The 22,912-nt window shown below is 37.8% G+C and overlaps 1 protein-coding gene across 3 annotated transcripts in view; it reads right to left on the reverse strand.

Moving 5' to 3' along the window:
• Nucleotides 1–8,711: 8,711 nt before the first annotated feature.
• veph1 (ventricular zone expressed PH domain-containing 1) overlaps nucleotides 8,712–22,912 on the reverse strand; it is a 72,404-nt gene continuing 58,203 nt past the window's right edge. For all 3 annotated transcript variants that reach the window (XM_061073526.1, XM_061073527.1, XM_061073525.1), the window contains 3 exons: nucleotides 13,979–14,115; nucleotides 9,613–9,666; nucleotides 8,712–9,105 (listed from right to left, as the gene is read on the reverse strand). In XM_061073526.1, coding sequence (XP_060929509.1) covers nucleotides 8,923–9,105; nucleotides 9,613–9,666; nucleotides 13,979–14,115 — 374 coding nt within the window. In that variant the 3' untranslated portion in view covers nucleotides 8,712–8,922. The remainder of the gene's footprint in view (nucleotides 9,106–9,612; nucleotides 9,667–13,978; nucleotides 14,116–22,912) is intronic.

The following is a 22,912-nucleotide window of genomic DNA, read 5'->3' on the forward strand; positions in this document are numbered from 1 at the left end:
GTTTTTTCCATCTTTATTATTCAAATGTTCTGGTGCAAATGATACCTGCACAAACAGTACCAGTTTGTGTGGTGTAGCATCTACCTTTACTGAACAGTTGTGAGTAATGTGCCTGACATGTAGTGCTGAATATTGCATTGGGATAAAATAAACATTCGATATATCTTGTCACAGCTAGAGGGCGCTGTTGGTCTTAGTACTAGAAGTGACTGCACTTCCCTCACTTTGAGTTGTCATGTTTAAAAAGAAAATAGGTCTTAATAGTGCACAGGTAGAATAAAGGGGAATTACTATAATTATTTGAATATTCAAAAGGGCCAAACTATAGATTCAACTGATACTGTAGGTATAAATACATTTTGGTCACTGAGTTTACATGTCATCTTCCCAAAATTAGAGGTAATAAATGAATGACCATGAGAATCCTCTGTCTAACCCTAAGTATTGAAGTTAATAAATTCAAAATAGATTAATGATAATCCACCAGTGGATGATCTCATGTGTCCTCCAAGCAATGTTGAAATTAATCAAATCACTACTTCTATGAGCGACTGACAATATTGTACAATGGCAACTTTCCTTAACCAAGTTGAAATAATTTACTGCTCGATCTCTGCGACTAAGGATCTCGCTCCATCTCAGAGTTTCCACAGCCTTTAACTCTCATCACTTCATGATGTCGCTGTCAGACAATAAAGTGGTTACATCTGCCAAAAAGCCCACTCACATGAAACACATGCACACTCACTACCCCCTGTCAAGGCCATAGGATTCACAAATTGTGCAACATGAAGGTTAGTGCAGCCGCCAAAATATTGTGTAACACACAATCTCCCAAGAAGCACATTTTAGCACCTTCGCAAACAGGTCACACACTCCGGTGTATCCACAGTGTGACCCGGCTGTTCTCACAGATCTGTAACTCTGGGGTGAAAGGTCAAGTTCTCCACAGACAAACGCATGTCTTGAGTGTGAAATCCCACCTGACAAACCCAGCACGATGTGCGTCAGCCTGATAAACACAGTTTAATGTGATATACGGCAGTGTTTTACATATCCACCTCTCAGATGCGATGGCCTCTTACACTTCAGTATCATATCAGTGAAGAATGTTAACGCCACTGTAGTAATTCTCCTTGTAAATAGTAAAGCTCCAGGAGAAGGACAGATTTTGGGTCCATTCCTGCAGTTTGAACCTGACACTAACCCCTGATCTCACTGTGCGAAGCCGTAACACATTGTATTTAACTACATGTCACATTTTGGCCTTGAGACCCAACCCCAAAAGGATAAGCTTTATAGATCATGGATAGATGGTGCTATTGTATTTAGTAAAGCGGAATTTGCATTTCTAAATGTTCTGTCTAAATTGAATCTAATGGCTGGAGGTTTTGTATCTTCTGTTGGTAAAAAAAACACAAGTTTTGGACCCTTACTGCTTCAACCAGCACAACCCTGCTCTTTGCCACAGGGTTCTTAATACTTCACTCTGAGCCATCAATTCTGATAGAGGTGGACAAGCACCCTGCACCACATGTCTGTTTCCTGACGCTTTAAATGGGAAGATCATGGCAGTTTGGGGACATCAGGTAATCAACTTTTCCAACCTCGGTCCAGCTGAAGTGTGAAGCTGGTTTCTGGATGAGAAACATCTCGACTGAATGACGGTGGTAGGAAGATCCCATCACGCTTAGGGCCTGGGATGTCCCGTGGTCCTCAGAGGACATAAGGAACATTTTCTTACTTATACCACTGTGCGGGGCTCTGATTCACATTGTAATGCAATGTAATGATCTCCAGGACATTAGTGGGAGATACTGGGTATTTCTCAGCGTGAGCGACAGATCGCTGTGGGGAAGACTCGGTGAGGCCGACTCAATAAAAGAATTGTACTGGACAAATTAGCTAAAGCTGGATTCACGCAGAAACAGTTCCCCACTTTGTTCAACTCAATTAGCCTTACCCTTGTGAAGATCCGAGAAATCATTTTTCAGTATATTCAATCATCGAATTGGTAATATTTCTTAACTCCATGAGAGCTAAATGAAATCCAGTTGTGAAAAAGACAGAGAGAGACTCATTGATTCCACTGTTTAAGATTTATTGTACAATTCTGTCAGCAAAAAGTGTCAGAGTCCCGACATGCAAAAGGTGCAACAGGCAAATATACAATCTTTAAGAATATCAGTTTGATCCTCAATAAAATACAACATTCATCTGTTTGCACCATTAATTCATAGTAATATAAAAAAATCAAGGGTAAGAAGAAAGGGACAACTTTAGTATTTGTCCCTCACATGATTGAAGTGTTAAAAATAAATATCAAGCATACGTCAAAAATCAAATGTTATTGAGCAACAATACATCTACTATTGTTATTTAGTTTGATATTAATGCTCAAAAATACTTTGAATACATTCATAGACTTGAAAAATGAGGTTAATGACATTCACATCACAAAATAGAGTATGTTTCCATCATCAGTATCTGCTCACAATACATAAACTGCGCTGTAAATATAATATAATGTCATTGGGCTTTAAAGAAGTAAGAAGCAACAGCTCAATGTTCTACAGTCTGAGATGAATGATCTACAGATAGATAGATAGATAGATAGATAGATAGATAGATAGATAGATAGATAGATAGATAGATAGATAGATAGATAGATAGATAGATAGATAGATAGATAGATAGATAGATAGATAGATAGATAGATAGATAGATAGATAGATAGATAGATAGATAGATAGATAGATAGATAGATAGATAGATAGATAGATAGATAGATAGATAGATGGATAGATCTGCATCTTTAACTTCACACCACGAGCGTCAGCAGATTGTTGCAACAGTAATTATATACATTTGAAATGTAACATTTGTTTGTGTTGGATTACCAATATTCAGGTAACAATGTAGAGTTTATCCAACCCTATTTTTAGTGTGAAATATTACTTTACTTTATCCCCAGAGAGAACAATGTTAACTCTAAACCCTGGAGTTCGTTGATTTGATGGAAACATGAAAGCATTCAGATATTACCTTAGTTCCCTGTGATAATACAAAAAGTAGAAATATATACGTTAGTATGTGTGAAATTGGACCTCACATTCCAACAGAACCCCACAAATGACCAAAGACCCAGTATGGAGACAAACGTTTAGAATTCTGTTGAGTTGAATCTTATTTAATCTTCTCAGGAGCTGCTATACATCTTGCCTGAGTTTTAGCTGAGGTGCAGAAACACTGAAAGCGACCGGAGCCCACACTGGTGCAACATCTACAGAGCTGCCTACAAATGCATTTCATTAAGAGGAAAGTACCCTCAAACAATAGCTTTTTGGCTCGAGATGTTTGGCCCCACAGGCCTGGAAACTTGGCCGCCATGGCAGCATGACAGCAGACAGTGTTCCCATTGTTACTGGGAGACAACTTCGACATTCACATGGTCAGACATTCACTTCCAATAACAGAAACAGAGGGTAAAGTCAGCTTCATGGTACATTTACAGTAGAGCGTGTGCCAGAGACGTTGAAGGGAGGCAGAAGATATAATGCTGCAGCAGCTACACATGAATTGTGTTTGTTTGTAGATGTAGGTGTCTAGTTATAGTATACAACTATCCCCATGTGTGAATAACAGCGTCTGTCAGTGACTTGTCCGGACAACGATTAAATCCGACTCTAGATTTAAAGATACGCTATTTTACTGAGCAACAGCGCCCTAGGTGCAGCCATAGGTGGGGATTGATTCTGTTGTGCCGGTGTTTCATGTTGAGAAAAAAAAATCTGTTGAGCGTAGTCACTGAACTGAAACACCACCGAGTGGTGGATATTAATTGTCATTCCTCTGCTGTAAAACATCCACCAAACTCTATTTAGAATTCTTAATATTTTAAAGTTTACTTAATAAATTATGATAAATGCTGTTTTTTAATGACCTGTCTGTCTTTGTATCTGATCTACAGCTCAGCATCACTAGAGGCGTCTGATTCTGCGACTCTCAGTCAGCTCCACACTTCTCACTGGAGAACGTACTCACTCACCAAAGTTACATTCAGTACGAACAGGGGAGTGGGAATTAGAGCAAAACCATTCTCCCTATTCCATGTCAATGGAAATTTTGAGGTAAAAAAGTTGCATTATGTTGTATTAAACCAGAGGCTGTGAGGCTTGGATTTAATTTCGCGTCAGATCATCCGAGAGATTTCACTCAAAAAACACAAATATCAACTTCATGGTGGCGTGAGAGGTAAAGTCGTCAAAGTCTGTTAGATTCATCCTCTGGGAGCAAGAAATATCAGGACGGAATTAAATCCAACCAGTGTTCAAGATGTTTGAAGCAGATTTTGGTTCATTTTGTTAAAGATTTTATTGCAGTCATGCAGGAAATCCCCCTGACTTTGGGGTTCACAGCCCGTTGTGTATGTAGGTCATGCACCTAAATACAAGGGGAAGGAGGGACTCATGTGGCAGAGAGGCTTGATGTAAATAATATTACATTGTTAGCAGATACAGCTCAGTTCTGAAGTGTAGTCGGGGGGGGGGGGCACAGCTACACAGTGGTAACCTGACACAGTGGGAAAGGCTGTGTTATGACTGTATGTACACAGGGTTTCAGCCGGAGCACAAAGACAATGTTCTTTTCCGTCCAGAGTTGAGGTCAAGACGACCTCAGGCCGTTTCAAAACACTCTGAACATTCATGCTGCTTTACATATTTATCTTAAACCAAGAGCATTTCATTCCAAACAAGGGGAGTTATGCATTCACCTGTGGGCAGAAACAACTCAGATGTGGATCCAGATAAGGATCAAAATCAGACGTTGTGTGTCATAATTGTTTTGCCATGGCCGACCATGAATGTTGTGTTTAACTGGGTCAAGAAACGTTTGTCTTCGGCCTCGTGGATAGTGAATAACATAAGGGACTTGTAGCTTTACACACAGGGGTAGCAAAAAGGCTGATTTGTTAAAAGTTGTAAAGGTGAGGGAACTCTCATTCTCCGCATTGATGTCATCCGAAGAAAAAGAAACATTCGCTTTTAAACTCTAACCTCTGTAAGAGGCCTGTTGTAAAACGACAGATCACCTTCAGTTTCTATCAAAACAAAACCCTCCAGTGGATCATCCTAAATCCATACTAATGAACTGGCCCAGTTCCTAATACCACAAGGAAACCACTCATTTACTTCAATGTTTTCTTAGAAATCTGTGGTGAAATCTTCGCTATTAAGCAACAATCATGCTGACATCGCTCAACATAACACACGGAGAAAATTGCTGCAGACGTTTCTCATTTTGGAAAGACAGAAATAGACCGGACCATATAGGACAGATTGCAAAATAATAGAAATCTGATGAGTGCACAGACCCTGTAAGGAGCTGGTTTCACAAGAGAAATGGGGTCATAATATTTTTTTAACATGTGTTGGAAGAAACGTTTCTGATCCGTCAGTAATTTATCTTGACCTGCTGGCTACCGATGCGAAATACGGTCCAAGTAAAGAACATGATACAAATTGTTCTTTTTAAAACACTGGATTTGTACATCATATATTATACATGAAAGAAATATCATGTGAATTAAACCAAAATGTGTATATATTTTTTATATTGTATATGTGTATTTTACAATAAGTATTTCCCCCCCCCCGATTGACGTCTACCAGTAAACTCTGGTATTTACTGCTGATTGGCTCCCCAGACTCCCAGTTGGCCAATCAACATCCAGGCCCTCGATATGAGGAGCACACCCGAGGAGTTGGTCTGACCTGTTGTGTTTTGTGAGATAATTCTTAAAGTAATTGTGGTGGGAGGTTTGTGAGGATTCTCTTTACTTTATAAACACTCTCTAACTCAGTCGGTGCTTCTCTTGTACTGTTTGGTGAAGTTCTTTTTTTAGATCAGTCGGTTCAGCCTTTTGTTTGCATTTTTGGTTTGTACTGGTGGAATTGGTTAGGCTTTGTTGTTGTTGTGTTAATTTCAGTTTATTTGACACTCGATCACTTTGTCCCTCCCTCGCCCACATGTTGAGAACCTTCTGTTGTATTCTGTGAGTCACAATAGTAAATAAATCACTTTGTTTCACATCTTACTCTGACTCATCTTGATTGTTATTGTCCCTTTTAATCTAATTTAACGCTCCTGTTAATAGTTAACATGTGGGAGATGCATTTAAAGGCTGACTGAATTGGAAACATCTGTAATGTGACTTGTGTTGTAGGGAAACAAACCGTTCATGACAAGCCACCAAACTAGAGGCTGCATTTAAATAGCTTTTATTCACATTGAAAAGCAAAAGAAAATCCAACGTTCTTCTTCAGAGTAAATCTACTGCTGCACAACTGCCTTTCTTCTGTAACACTATTATACCACAACCTTCTTAAATGTTCTGTGGACACGGTGACATCAGAGTGAGTATTCCTCCTTCAACAAGCCAATCCAATGGTGTTTCCTGCTGGACTCTCTTTGTCCTGTTTCCTGCGAGGACGTCACTAAAAGGTCCCTCGACGTTCTTCCGTCATCCTTGTTTTTAAATAATTTAATTCAATTGGCTCGACTTTTACACTGTGCTCCGTCCTGAGCCAGGTTAAACATGCTATAGTTCAGCCTTTGCTTAGAAATATATACATCCCATCTTGCCAATGAATAATCGGCTTATTTCCAAGATGCCTCTTGTGTCTGGAACAAGTTGTCGCCAAGCAGCTTATATCTGTTTTGAAAACACACAGCATTTATAACCTTTTTTTTTCTCAGGTTGTTCATTGACTGCATTCAACAGTTTTCCTTATGTCATTAACACCGATAGGATGATGGGAAATGTTCATTACTGGTGTTATTTGACCTCAGCAGTTTTTTTGGTCTCATGTCAGTGACAGTTTTTCTCTTTGCAAGTCAAAGCACCTTCTTTACGTTGATTATATTCTGTTGTATCACTGTTTAAAACCTGATTAGAGGACCAGAATGTCAGTCAATGTTTGGAGGCTATTGCATGACACACACAACTGCTTTCATTTAATATCAGACAGTGACGGTATTTAAGTCCACAAAACAAGCAAATATACAGAATCAATAAGCTGTAGAGTTCAGAATAACCCTTAAAATGTTGGTGTCATCTTTAACCAATGTGTCTGATAACCATGTCAGCTAATGCAATCATGTTTATTTTCAATAGAAGAGCATTGCTGAGGATGGATCTGTGACCAAGACCAAGGTTGATATGGAGATGATGAACAAGAAGCCTGACTCATGGACAGATTGACAAACAAACTTGCTGCTGGTCACAAAACAGATCCCAGGTTTGATCCTTGATCGGCACAAGTCTAAAAATCTGTTGCTCTCCCCTTTGTGTGACAAGCCCCAGATTTTTTCAACAGGACACAGTCTCACCCATAAATATGACAGGAATGATAGATGCAACAGCTGGAAGTCAAGTGAATAACAAAATAAATGCAAATCGACAACATGTGCTCCTTAAAGGGAAAGAACGCAACTGCGATCAGATGTAAGGAGAAATATCGCTTCTACTTCAGTCTATAGCCAAGTTTTACATTAAAGGAGGTTAGGCTCAGGAAACATGGTGAACTTAAAATGGTCATCTCAAAAAAAAACAACCATCTATACGGCATTTTTGGATTTTAAGCCCACAAAGTTAAATATTTGTTGTGAGATATAAAAACACATTATTTTGCAGTTTTAGTCTTAATGATTGTGATCATGCTTCACTTTATTAATCTTTATTTAAAGATTATTGGCAGTTGACAAATAATTAGGAGTTCATTACTGCCACCAACTGGACTGGAGTCCCTCTCATTAATTGGCTAACCCAGTCTCATTATGCTCTAATCAGGAACCCCTACTGAGTCGGTGGTAAAATACAGTATCAAGACCAGTGTTTGGCTCAGTGTTAAATGTTTTTACAGCAGCCCATCCACCAAATAATAGTATAGTAATCCAGCACTCTCTAATATTTTTACATATACATTAAAAGCCGTTTGGGGAGAACGAGCTGTGCTTGGACTAGGATGACGGTATAAAAAAAATTGACGAGCTGACATCTGTCAAAAAAGTAGAAAAACGGTTGGAAACCTAGCGTTCAGAGATTTGTCACACAGATAATTTTTTACATTTTAGTCTTGAAACTTTGGCCACAGTTAATATGAACATCAATGTAACATTATATATGTGTATATATAAGTCAGAAAATAAAAAGCATAAGAGGTCCTTTTTCAGACTGCATCATTCTCTCTGTCACACAAGCACAATAAATTCCAGTGTCGTATCTCCTTCCCATTAGGCTCCTCTCCAGCATCTGTTCAGTCTCAGTATTGCTACAAGTCTTTATGAGGTCTGTTGAGTCTTTATTGCTTTGTTGAAGTTTGTGTAGATGCTGATTTGTTTGGATGTTGCAGCTCACAGCAGTTCAGCAGTCTCCAGGTTCAAGCAGAGGTTTGAAGTGAATGATCCAATCTGCTGAGGATCTTCTGAACACATCAGTCTTTAACACTGTTATACTATTACATTCATTTATAACCACGACACAAGTCCAGTATATGATTCTCATCATGAGAAGGTTACTAGTGTAGCAGTAAAGTATTGGGAGTCAGTATTTTAAATATGTAACAACTTTTTCTTGAGTTTTTTAAATTGCTGGTTGAATAAAAAAAAAAATACTGCATTTGATTGGAGAAGAAGGTTGATACCACCAGTTACACATATGAATTTATGGTGCTACTGAAGTGCTTCTAGCAGTATATATTTATATATATGTATATGTTGTGTGTTGTGTTGTGTTTCCCTCCTCAGAGACAGTTCTGTTTGTTGTTTATAAGTGCTTAAAAAAATGCCAAACCGCTAGAGAAACACACTCCCCAGTGATGTTTGACTGCATTTGACGTTGTGTCTGTCTGTGTGTCGGCCTCACAGGTAGGTGGTGGCCTCTCTGTTCTCCCTCTCTCTGGCCTGAGCCACGGCCACGTTGATGCACTGCAGCCACTCCTCTGTGTGCTTCTCATCCTGAGCTTTGAGCACATACGTCTTGCTGTCGGTGAAGATCTCAAAGGCCAGAGGCAGACCCCGATCCCGACGCTTCTTGGCCACAACCTGTGGAAAGAATGACCAAAAACTACTGATTAAGAAAGAGATGATAATGATGACAAATACCAAGAGATGCTATTGTCTCGGTTGAGTTTTTCTCAACAATGTTGTAATACTTGTGGTACTATATCAATATAATTGAATTAAAATACAATTGTTGAAATTTGAGATTGATGCTGTCTTTTTGACTTAATAAAACTATTTTAGCTTTGAAACAAGCCCTCCACTTCCTCCCACTAGAAATAAATCTATCTATCTAGAAATAAAGCCAACAATTCCCAAATACAAACACCGCCATTTTGTGCAATTGGAGCCAGAGTCTAGATCGGTGATGAGGAGATGGAACTGTGACTCTCAACCAATCACAAGTCAGTCCCAGCTGTCAATCATGGCATTTCCCCATGTTTTATAGCATCAATAACTAACTAGGGCTATGTTGTATAATATATTAATATACAGTCTATGGCTCTTAAAAACTAGACATGTCTGAGAGATGACTTAGGAACTTCTCACCTTGACACTTTGCACCTTGCTCAACTCAATAGGAATATCCTCCAGCTCATCCTTCTGTGCAGAGGACAGACAATGAGAGAAGTCAATGGAATAAATACAAATGAAATGTGTTAAATAACAGAAGTCTACCTTTACATCATGTATAGCTTATGGTTGTTACCGGATAATTTGAAGCCGTACAATTTGTGATCACTGAATTACCACCCAGGCTCAAGCAAAGTGATCTTTATAATGAAAAAAAAGGGTAAGGAAGACATTCTGTAAAAGTTCTCAGTTACAAGTAAAATTTCTGCCTTCAAAATGTTACATAAAAATGTTATATCATTAATTATTATATTATCAGATTATTATTACTGATGCTAAAGGACATAAGAAGCACGTGTGCTAATGCTGTAGTTTGTTGACTAAGAAGTAATTTATTTTTTATGATCTTATCTTTATATCTTGTTTCTATCTCTCTGTTATAGTTAGAGTTAAAGTAATATAAAAAGAAAGTGCTCATTAAAAGTACAACTATGTCAAAAATAAATCTTACTTTAGTAAATGTTCTTCTATTTTACAGATGGCATTTTTATAAAATAAAATAAAATAAAATAATTCACGAAAAATAAAAATAAATAAATAAAATAAAAAATTTAAATTAAAAAAAATTAAAATTAAAAAATTAAAATAAAATAAAATAAAATAAAATAAAATAAAATAAAATAAAATAAAATAAAATAAAATAAAATAAAATAAAATAAAATAAATAAAATAAATAAATAAATAAATAAATAAATAAATAAATAAATAAATAAAATAAATAATTTATTTTACTTGAATATTTTTTAAAAATAAATAAAATAAACAAAATAAATAAAATAAATAAAATAAATAAAATAAATAAAATAAATAAAATAAATAAAATAAAATAAAATAAAATAAAATAAAATAAAATAAAATAAAATAAAATAAAATAAAATAAAATAAAATAAAATAAAATAAAATAAAATAAAATAAATAAAATAAATAAAATAAATAAAATACATAAAATAAATAAAATAAATAAAATAAATAAAATAAATAAAATAAATAAAATAAATAAAATAAATAAAATAAAATAAAATAAAATAAAATAAAATAAAATAAAATAAAATAACATAAAATGGCACGCCAGGGTCACACCGTGTGACAAAATGTATCTTTGAGTTAGTTTGTTGTGATGACACTCATTTCGATTTGAAGTCAATCTGATGTAAGCCCTGGTACTTCAAAGTGAAAATGTGGAATATGGCCAAAATGGCCACTCAATGCAAAATATCAGGCTTCCTGTTGCATTTTTCCAATTGCACCTAGAAACCTTTTTGTTTGTCTGGTCATGATACACCTGTGTATTAACTTTTGTGAAGATCGGTCAACGCGTTCCAGGGGACTCATAGGGCACGGTTGAGCCATTTTGCGACACCCATTGAAAATTCTTCAAGAATACGTTAATTTTTAACCACTTTGTTATTTTTTGGCAAATTTTGGTACAAAATTGAGCATGTTAAAGTCCTCAAAAAGCCAATTAATTTGCCTGAATAATAATAATAATCCTTACATTTTCAACAGAGCCTCACGTCTGTCATTGCCTGTCAGTGCTCGGGCCCTAATTATCAATTCATTAACACAGTAGTTATGCTGATGATGTGAAGCTGGTCGAATAAGTACATATAGAAATCTATCTTCAGCCATTACACAAAGCTCTTTGTACATTTCAGACATAAGAATATCTCTTGTTCTCACCAACAATTCACACACACAGAGCTGGTTCCAGGACATTCTCCTTCAGACCAAACCACTTACAGGACAATCAGACATTGTTCTGCTGCTTCTCCAGGGCAGGAAACAAGATCCTTCAGCTCTGCCGAGCATCACATCAGGGATTAAACTGTTATTCTGAATGTTAGTGTCTGTAAATGAGGCGCGGGGGGGGATATCTGGGGCAGATATCTGCAAATGTGTTGATGCAGTTTGAGGGAAAATGTGTAGACATGAATCCAACGCCTTGGAGATCCTGTGGACTCAGAAACATTCTCCAGAGAACCCAGAGTATCGGTGTATTAGAGTCTGTATTGATTGACAGAAAAATCATTTGTGTTTGAATGAACTATAATTATAATAGTTTATGATAAAGGGGGATTGTAAGATTTAAGTTTTGAGATTATTGGTATTGACACTCACCACAGTTCCCCGGCATTTCGCTGCTGAATAGAAACATTGTATGTTCTTCCAAAATCCTATAGTAACCTCTGCCTAGGAGGTAATGTTTTCATTGATAGTATATTTTACATTTACATTTTCCAGATAAACGGCAGATGCAGGATTTAGTTTTCACTTTCTTTAAAATGGCGAGACACAGGGCACTGGCCTTGGGGGAGGTGTGCACCAATACCCTTGTTGTTGTTTAGATGATGTTTGCTTTTTGTGACTCTTTGACTCTGATTGTATAACTAACAGATGAGAAAAAACTGCACACACAACCTTTCTAGAGCAAGTCAGTGACGAGCATTTAAACAATACCTTTCACTGATGAAAATAAGACGTTTGGCAGATTTAAGCAGCAAAAATAGCAAACAAATCTGACTTTAATTAACCACAGAAAAATCCCAGTGTTAAGAAATAGACACCCTGAATCATTTACTCTCATATTAGTGTTTTTTTTCTCTCTACTCTTTAACCGTACTCCCGCTCAAAAAAATTCAGAGAGTTTAATATTCATGAAAGTCCTATATTCTTAAGATATTTTCATATTATATCATATATTTTTTCTCATATTGTTTCAAAATGTCTTGACTTTAGCAACATTTAACAACTTTTATAGCTTTAAAGAGTTTTTTCTTTCTAAATTGATTAACCCATCCATCTTTTTTCTTTTCTCATCTGGGTCCAGACATGTGTAGATTAAAGAAAATTGGTCTCTTGGCATAGACGCATAGTAAAGGAAGGACACTCCCCAGTAGGACCCCCTGACATTTCTGCGTGTCTTTGTGGTTGTGGTCTGACGTTGGTAGTCTTTTAACTTTTAATAGTGGGTCTTGTTGTTTGTTTTCCATTACTCTTTGAGCGAGGACAACCGTGAGAAAGGTACTCAATGCTATTCTCTTTGGTGATATACATGGTCTCTAATAAAAGTCTTAAATTCACTCCGGGAACAAATCGACTCTCCAATTCTAAGCGGAGGCCTGGATGCAGTTTGGCACCGCTGTCTGTCTGGACCCAATTAGAGAGAACATGCAGAGTTCTGAGGAGAGCACAATGCGGCTCGGCAGGCAATCAGATATATATATATATATATGCATTCTCCTTTTAGAACATATTTTATCTAGTGCTAAATCAGTGCTCATGTGAAATAATCAGAGTGAGATGCACGTCTCTGCTCTGTGTGGACTCTGGGAATGTTTCAAACCTCCATCATCCGATACAGACATTTTATAGTTGTTAATATCACTCGTCAGTTGGGAAAAGGATCTTTCACAACATACCATCCACCTCCAGAACGCGCTGGCAACACACAAACTGAGCTGCGAGAATAAAGAGGCTAAACCTTTCCAAAATGTGGCTGCTGTAAAAAAAAAAAAAAAAAAAAAAAAAAAGGGAGAGGAAACCATTACCGTTTGGATGAGAGCACAGAGGCTATTGTTTCAAGTTTCTAGAGGGCGCTGTACTCTACTCAACCACCACTGGAGAAATTGTAATTAATTGTCTCACTCTTGTAGACGACGGCTGTCAGTCCGATTTTCCTGACTGAAAATGTTTTCCTTTTATCAGCTTGTTGAAATAAAACATGAACTGATCTCAAGAAAGAGCAAACTTTTTTCAAACCCCGGGTGTATATTCAACTCTGCTGTGTTCGCTCCCTGTTTTCGATGAACCACACTTCCCCGATAAATTGCTCAATAAATCTCTGCTCGGAGACCTCAGCCTCTGTTCAACCTGAGAGTGGAGGTGTGCTGTATCAAACTGGAAGAGGAGAGTATTCAGTCTCTCTATCGCTCACACATACTGTGGGTAGCAGATCCTCCTTCTGGATTTGCTACTTGTGCGTAATTGTGTCTGCTTTGAGTTACACAGAGTGAGAGTGACTCATGTCGTTGCTGCGTCATTGCTTCAGCCCCGCGAGTCCTCCTTCGTAACAACCAGATTTCCCGGACGCTACCGAGGGAGAGTTGAGATTATCAGGACGTGGGATTTCCACAGTTTCCTACAGAATGTCATCACGTTTCAAATGACACCCAACATTAAAATATAACTGAGGATTTTACGAGTCAGAAGGCGGGGACGCTGTGCGTGTGTGTCTGTGTGTGAGTAGGTGTGTGAGGAGGCTTCTCTCTCATTGGCTACTTACTGATTTGCCTCTGCGGAAGAGGAGCTGGTTTCCTGCCAGGGTGAAGTAGCGGGTTTTCCAGCGCTTGATGAACTTCCAGCGGACCTGCTTCTCCTTCAGCTTCCCCTCGATCAGAGGCTGTCCCTCCTGGTTCACCACTGAAGGGGCCACACAAACACAAGAGCAACAGATTCAGAGTCAGTTTTCCTTAGTTAAGCACTATTGCATGACAGCTGCTCATCAGAGGATCAATGTGAAAGATCTCTTACTGTGATACTTTACGTGTTCATGAGCTATCCAAAGCCAAGTTAACAAAAAGTATAAAACAGAGGATTTTATTAATGAAATAAGTAATATGTCTAACTGATATGACTAACTATGATCATTCCTCCATCTCCATCAGGTTTCAAGTCTCTGTAGGTGGATTTTCATGCAGTTAGACCGACAACATAAGTGTGATAAGACGCTCTACATGTACACAATCTATGTTTTTCTGTTAGTTAGCAGGATCAGACAAAAACTGGTTGAAGGATTTGGTATAGTTCGGGGAAGAACTCCTTAAATTCTGGATCCAGACTAGAAAAATGTCTTTAAAATTGCATTTTCAATTACTATATACAGTATATATAGTTATTGTGCAATTTGTCAACATAAACTCTTGTAAATTTATTGGATGGGGTTTAATGTGACTAAACAGTCACAATTGCAGTGAGAAACTGTTTTTGTCAAGGAAAACAATCTGTCCTATTACTAAAATAAAATAATAAAATTTCTGGAGCCCTCTCCAAATAAACAAAAATTAACTTGAAATGACACAACATCTAAAGAATGTCTCTGCTGCTCTGACACGTCCATCACTGACTTACTGTAAAACCAGCCACTTAAGAATTCCTATAATGCTGTTCTGTAACTTTTATTTATTTACCTTTACTTATGTTTGTTTTTCTTTAGTTGTTTTTTAACTGCATTTGCATGATAATGTTAAGATATTTGTCCACTTTCACTCAACGTACATGTTTTTTTCAGTTCAAAACACACCAAACAAAGAATTTATCTCACACATTCAGTATCTGTGTGTGTATGTGTGTGTGTGTGTGTGTGTGTGTGTGTGTGTGTGTGTGTGAGTGAGTGTGTATGAGTACGTAGAGGAGAACTCCCACAGAGTCGAGTGTGGACTGGTCTGATTAGAAACACTAATCAATCTCCTGGTCTGAGCTGGATCAACTGAGATTTTGTGTTTGTGTGTTTGTGTGCGCGTGTATGTTTGTGTTTGTAATGATGATGGTGATATGTAAAAACACAAATGACAACAAATTAAATCAATCAAATTAAATTTTAAAGCGATCAGTCTCATTTTCCATCAACATAGGAATGAGTTATTTCTGTGTGTGTGGCTGTGTGACTCTTACACTTTCAGAGTGTGTGTGACTCTTACACATTCAGAGTTAGTGTGCTCCCCAGGACAAATGCTGACAACCAAACAGAGCGGCTCATTGTATCCGTGCCGATGACTAAAACAGTAAAGAGATTAGTGCAAGTGATAAGAGTGTGTGTGTGCATGCGTGGGCACGTAGTGAAGGATGATTCACAGAGGTCACTGACGCCAAACTAGACAAACCATTAAAGATCATCACAACCCCTGGAGCCCAGAGGAACCACTAATGCTTTTCTGTTTCACATCTGTCCACTATCTTTTCTCCCATGTCTGTCTTTCTGTTGGATTATTTGTAAGCAGGAGTTTGTAAAAAAAACAACGACTTAACTGATTTCCACTAAACTTGGTGTAGGGATGGGGGCCGGAAAGAATCCATTACATTTTGGTGCAGATGCAGATTCATCATAAATTTACTTAATTTTTCCATTGTAAGAACATAATCATGTGCAGCATGTTGTTTGGCCTTGGTGGAGGTGAGCACTCTACTTTTTATCGGACAGATGGTCAAATTACATTTTGAAGCATTAAGGAGTTCTTTCAGGATTTGTCGAGGATTTTGTTGTTGTTTGTTTCTGTTTATTTTCTAATTTCTCTGAATTATTCCAGGTTTTTATGGTATTTCTTTTTGAAAATTCAGAGAATTTCCAGGCATTTTTTTGCAAAAACATGTGCAGAAATTTTGTGGGATATATGTGAAACATGACCAAGACCATGAATTATTCCCTCGGAAAACTGTGACAATGTCCAAAGAATTGCCTAACCCACAATTTTTAATAAAGTGGAAAAAAATCCTTGATCCTGCTTACAACCAAACAAACGAACAAACCCATGAAAAAGGGCTAAAACAACCTCCTTGTCCAAGTTTTATATCACTACACGTTATGTCCGCCCAAGTCATGCTTACATTTATGGATGTGACTGGGTGAGTGTACAGTGCGGCAATGTTTGTATGTTTTCTATTTCTGCAGATGATTCACCCTGATACCAACCATCTGACTAAAACATTCCCATTCTTTACAAACAACCACACAACACTCATACTTCCTGTCGGCCTGTTTACAGAGAAACACAACCCATTTACAGCTGGACACACGCCCGCTCCTATTGGCTGCCAGCTCGTATGCGTCATCTAACAAATATTTCCGTTTTTTTTTAGTGCCGAAATAAACATGTCCGGTGCATAACTCACAGCGCCGCGTGCCGTCACTCTGCTTTGATGTAGACACCTGGAAAATGACCCCCTGCATTTGTTTTCAGCCTGTGGCTAGTTCTAAAGTTCACACCCTCTGGTCCAAGACACACTGACGTCAAACAATCAGACAAGGTTGCAAAACATGTATAGTCCAAACAAATATTGAGAATGCTCGAGCGAGCAAACAAAACACAAAATCCTTGTGTTCGAAACCCTGCAGGTAAAATCAGGAGAGTTTAATATTATAAAAGATAAAATCATATGAATAAATCAATAGGATTAGTCAGTGTAAATAAGAGCAAACAATCATAAACGTTTTTACAAAAAGGCAATTAATTGTTACCTGAACAATCAAAGTAATTGAACTGTGGATGCGTCTGTCTCGTGAATGTCGGTCAAAGAAGCTTTGGCATCACTTGATTTGTAGTTTGTTAATAAAGTGGGAGTAACAGGATTTCAAAACCCAACACATTAGCACAAGCAGCTGTACCTAGAAACAAGCCACATTTCAGCCTCAGGTTCAAATTCTTCACGCTTCATGTTAGTTTGGGTTTTTATAACATGAGTGTGTGCCTGAGGTGGTGAGTGTTTCTGTCTGGAGGATAACAGCAGCTAGACGAGGTGTGAGGAGGACGTGGAAACGAGTGCTGAAAGAAAACAGTGGGTGTCAACCAGCCGACTGCTGCACTCTCTCACCCTTGTTAAATATCAATTTTAGGAAAAAAATGTGGATGGAAACAAATGCCCCTCCCCCCTCCCGTGTTAAATGTCAAGTTCCCCCCCTTTGAGTGACAGTATTTCATGAGTGGAATGAGTCCAGAGTCATTACCAAGAGAAACATGTAACATGTTGCAAAAACATGTTGCAAAATAGAGTTTTACAAAACAGTTAAAGCAAAGCAGATAACTTTTACTAGGCTTGGTTTGACGGTAAAGAGAGAACACACACACACACACACACATGCACCGTGCGCACACACACAAACAGACACCTACCTACTTTATGTGCTACTGCTGTTTACGGATAGTTTATTTGTTAGTACGATGTTAGCATCTATTCTGCTGTTGTTGTAGTTTTTTTATCTGCTCACAAATGATTTATTGTTTAAATTTTGAATCCACACCTATTAACTGCTGCACTAGACCTGAGATTTCCTGAAATGTAGTAAATAAAGTTCAGAGACAGGTTTAATTGTTTCTGAAAAATCTATGAAAAAAATGTAAACAATAATCTGACTAGAATCAAATATGGTACAAGAAAGCAATAGTACATTTTAAGTAAGTTAAGTATAAAACCTCCGACTGCAGTGAAACTTCATAACATAAATGGTTCTGTACTCATCTAAGGATGTGCCCTGTTAACATGTAAATGAGTGATGAGATGTAAGATGGAAGGTTTGTCATAAGATAATAAAATGAATATCGACTCTTGTCAATAACCGAGTAATAACTAACTAGAATATGTAACAGCCCCCATGATAAATGCCCTTCTTAATCTTTTAAGCAAATTTCTCTATAACCCTTGCACTCATGACCTTTGCTTCAACTCTGGTCCTGTGTGATGAATTTAGCTCTGTCGCAAGGGAATCTACTGAATTTGCAGCATAATTGCTGGAGGTGAGAATTTATGTCCAGTGTGTCTATAGTGATTTATGAAGGAATGATGGAGAGTCCTGCTTTGGCTTCTCCATCTTTTTCCCCGACAGAGGATCTCTCTTACAGAGACAATTGAAAGTGTGCACAAAATACACAAGAAAAGAGATGCGCAAGAAAATGAAGTTTTCTTTAGCATGTTTTAAAAAAGAACGTTTTTAGACGCCAAATGTCCAGATTTCCTCTGGTTATGGGTTTTCATGGTGATGAATGGTGCACGTTTTAGTGAAAACACTCAACAAAGCTAGACACAATGAGCGAGAATGACGTATGATGACCGAGTGAACGTGTCAAGCCTGTGTTCTTTATTCTGGCACGTCCGTCCACACGCACACGCACACGCACACACCCACACACACACACCCACACAAACACACACACACACACACCCGCACACACACACGCACACACATAACTCTGCTCATTACCTCTCACTTCAAAAGCATTCCAGTAGTTAAACTCAACAGCATATCATAAAGCATGATGGAGTTGTAGTAACCACTGACTCCACTTTGGCCTTCACAATGGAAAACACTTCACCTTTCTCTAGTTACATTAGAGCAGCTTGTGTGTGCATGTGCGTGTGTGTGTGTGGGTTGCACAGCAAGCCACTCAGGCAAAGTCAGCAAGTTTTTTACAATAGCGAGGCAATATAAAGCATGATAAAGTAAAACTCTGTCAGCTAATGTGAACAGCATGTGTATATATAAATAAATGTATATATTAGTTGTTGTGTGATGCTTTTACTGGTTGATAAATACAAAAAGTTGGTCATCTGAAAGTGCAACGTCCTCATCTATATCAAACTTATGTCATGACGGGTGTCAGTGAGATTAGTCATCACTGTAACTTTATGTAGCGTGATCCAATACACTGGATATAACTGGACAGATTTCAGTTGCAAGTCTTAGAAGTGGAAACTTTGGCATATTGAGCTTTTTTTAATGGACATTTTCATTTTGGTGAGAGACATGCATGAAAACCAGTGTGTACATGACCCATTTGAATTTGGCAGCAGTTTCTGTCCAATATCTGAAGAAATAGACGCAGGCTCTGTTGTAAAATAACTCGTTAAACCTGCAGGAGCTCTACAGCGCTCGGTCACGGCGAGAGACAAACTATCTCTCTGCAGAAGGTCCAGCCTTTTGCTTATACCATAACAAATTTATGTAGTAAGTAATATAATAAGTAAATTTAGTCTGGGGGGTAGTCTGGTTCATGATAGAGAACGAGAGAGAGAAAAAATCTTAATATCTACATTTTACTTGCTCAGATACTGTATAATAAAATAAGATGAGTTTTTGGTAAAAAGGGAGAAGTAAGCCTTTACATTTATAGACAGACACGCAGAATGAGCATCTGAGGCCACAAGAACACAAATGCTTTGGTAAACACATGAATCCACAAGCACACAAACACACACATCACACACAAGCACACACACACACACACACACATACACCACACAGTGGGACAGTCATTTTCCCCTCTCAATCCTCCTGTGGTGAAGTGAGACTGGTGTGAATACGAGAGGTAATCATCCGGTTTCCTCTCGCTCACTGATTACACTGGAACAATGGCTCTAATTTGGCGGCTGCACTGTTGGATTGTGTGTGTGTGTCTGTGTATGTGTTTACTTCTCTGTGTGTGATTTTTTGTGTGTTTGAAGACATGGATGACGAGACAATGACAAAGAGGAGAGGGAAAATGAAAAGCTGTGAACCTAATTTAATGAACCGTATGAAGATCACTCAGCACATCATCTGACGTCCTAGGTTCTGATTACTGAAAAGTGAACTAAACTGTGCTGTGTTATTTTGTTATATTATTAAGTGAGCTCAAACCTAAAAAGATGTCTTCAGTTAGTTACAGCTTTTCCAGATATTTAACTGTTTAATGTTTTGTAAACTTCTGGAAGTCGGATGGTGTGATATCGAGGGGAAGATGCAGATGATTTTTACTTTCTAACCACACAGAGATTGTTAAACCGATTATACAACTCTGTAACATGACGTTTTATAATGATAAAAGTGATTGTTAACAGAAATGTGTAATTAATTATGAACACATGGTTTTAACGAGTTGAAGTTGCTGTGATGAGAAGAGCCAGTGCTACCGGGACAATCTTACAGGAGTGAGGCCTTATCTTACTTTTAGATTTTGTATAATGCTGCCGTGTAACAAAACACCAATAAGAACAGTGAGTTCCTCCAACCAGGACAAAACATTTCACCAGATTCTTAACTGTTCCTACGTTACACCAGTTTAGTTTTAACGTGTCAGGTTAGAACTAGGACCATGTAAATGTGATGTTGAGAAGTGGATTGTGCCACAATAATAACACACTATATACATTTACAAAGACACATATTGTACAGTGCAAAAAACACTCTCTACATTCATACTTGATGATCATTAATGAGTGATTATTTAGTTGCCTTTTTGAGTGTGTTTTTTAAAATGTGTTTAAGTGATAGATTATAAATATAAATTTGTTTCCAGGAAAACTAATTTGAATCTATATAAGGTATCACAGTCTATTTCTATGTTGTATCGCTTGAAAATAAAGATCACACAGTAATAACATAATGTATATTAGGATTTTCTTGTCGAGCAGAACAACAACCAATCATAACGATGGGTAACGCAAAAGTTGTTTTGTTGTTTTTTGTCAGCGAAAGGATTCAGTGGCTCTCCTTTGTTATTCCTCGAGTCAAACCCACCTCATTTTAGATGAATGGTTGTGATTGGCCCGACTGGTTTTAGAGCAGATGTAAATCAGTGTGAATCGGAGGGGGGGGGGGGGGGGGGGGCAGAGTGAAAACAAATGGTCTGCTTTCCTTGTTTTCTTAAGATGTCCATGTTTCTAACTTATAGAAATACCTGCTGGGATCTTATTGGCTGCCATCAAACAACAGCGTGCTCCTGTACAGTAGAAAGGTTCCAACTATTTATTAGTGATACCTGACTTTATTTTCACTTTCCCCAATGCCGCAGTCCCTCTCATCCCCCCCCCCCTCTCCGCCCATATTTCCTCAGCAGAACACATGTGCCACAAACTGGGCTCCTCTTAAATAACTAATAACTGCTTTCATGTGAGACTGACAGAAAGATGACCATAGATTTAAAGCCTGTTTCTCTACTGTTTGCTTTCTGTAAGGCTGGAACTGTCTCTCACTGATTTACAGTAAACATTTTCTGTATTTGCTGATTTAGTGTCTCATCCCTCACCTACAAACAATTTGTCATTTGTGTGGCGTCAGAGTAGAGCAGCAATAGAGAAGAGATGAGCAGCGGAGGAGAGAAGCTTGAATATAACATGAAAAGAAGCCTGAGCAACTTTGAAAGACTGTATAAAGATGAACGATGCATCTTTACTTACACCCCCGTTCCAGAAATAGTCAAATCACATCCTGGATACGAATGCTGTCATTTTGCACTATGACATCATTTGGAGTTGGCTCAATAGAGGATGGAGCTGAGGTGTCAAGGAAGACAAGTCCTCATAATGTAACCGTGTAAAAAAAACATGAGTAATACCTGGACTACTCACACTCACACACACACACACACACAAACACACACACACACACACACACACACACACACACACACACACACACACACACACACACACACACACACACACACTACTCTAAAATAGTGATTTAAATACTTGGACACTTTTCCTTGAGTGACTTCATCCGGACAGGCTGCTCATCGAAGACGGTCACTGGTCCAAAGTCAACACATCATGACTGAGCCACGATGGCAAGGACTGACTGATTATACTGGCTCTTCCTACTCATACACTCCAGAGACTGAACAAGAGCTGATCATTGCCCTGTTTCCCTGCACTGTTCTGGGAAAAGATTATTTGCCTTGAAGGTATTTTGAGCGAAAACATCTCATGGAGCTCTGCAGCAGTTTCTTACATCAGACCCCAGAGAAACACAGTGTGTAAGATTTAGGTGAAAGGGATCTATTGGCAGAAATTGAATATAAAGTACTTGTTGTTTTATTTACCCTAGAATGAGCCTTTTATATTTAAATACTTTATATTTACATCAGGAGTTGGTCCTCACTACGGAGGCTGCCATGTTTTTTTTACAGTAGCTCAAACTGGACAAACTAAACATCTTCTGAATTTGAATGACAACTGAGGGCTGCCACAGGTTCACTCTCATGTTTGGAAGGGGAGGGTGAGGTGACGGGTGTTCAGCTGTAACATGCAACTTCACCAGTAGATGTCACTAAATTCGACACACTAAACCGTAAATACATGTATTTTTAAAGCTTAAATAAAATAAAAATGTTGACTTATCTATTTATCTCTGTATTTATTTATATATCTTAGACTATTTTACGATAAATTATTTTATTCTATTTATATGTTGACTTAATTTTATCTACTTATTTATTTATTTTCACCTTTTAAAACCCTACTTTCTATCTCTGGTATTACTTACTTCTCTGGTTGTATTGTATTATTTTATCTTTGTCCTTTTCACGCCTCATTAAGAATCCTAATTCTTTTTATCTTCATCATGATGTCTGTCTTTGTAATCCTGCCTTATCATTTCCTCATTTCAAATTTATGATTTTTGCATCAGCGTTTCCTCAGCTCCTGTTAATTAGTCTTGCTCTGTGTGTGGATGGGGATGTGTGTATTGTCT

Source organism: Limanda limanda, chromosome 6, assembly GCF_963576545.1.
Source record: "Limanda limanda chromosome 6, fLimLim1.1, whole genome shotgun sequence".
Lineage (NCBI taxonomy): Eukaryota > Metazoa > Chordata > Actinopteri > Pleuronectiformes > Pleuronectidae > Limanda > Limanda limanda.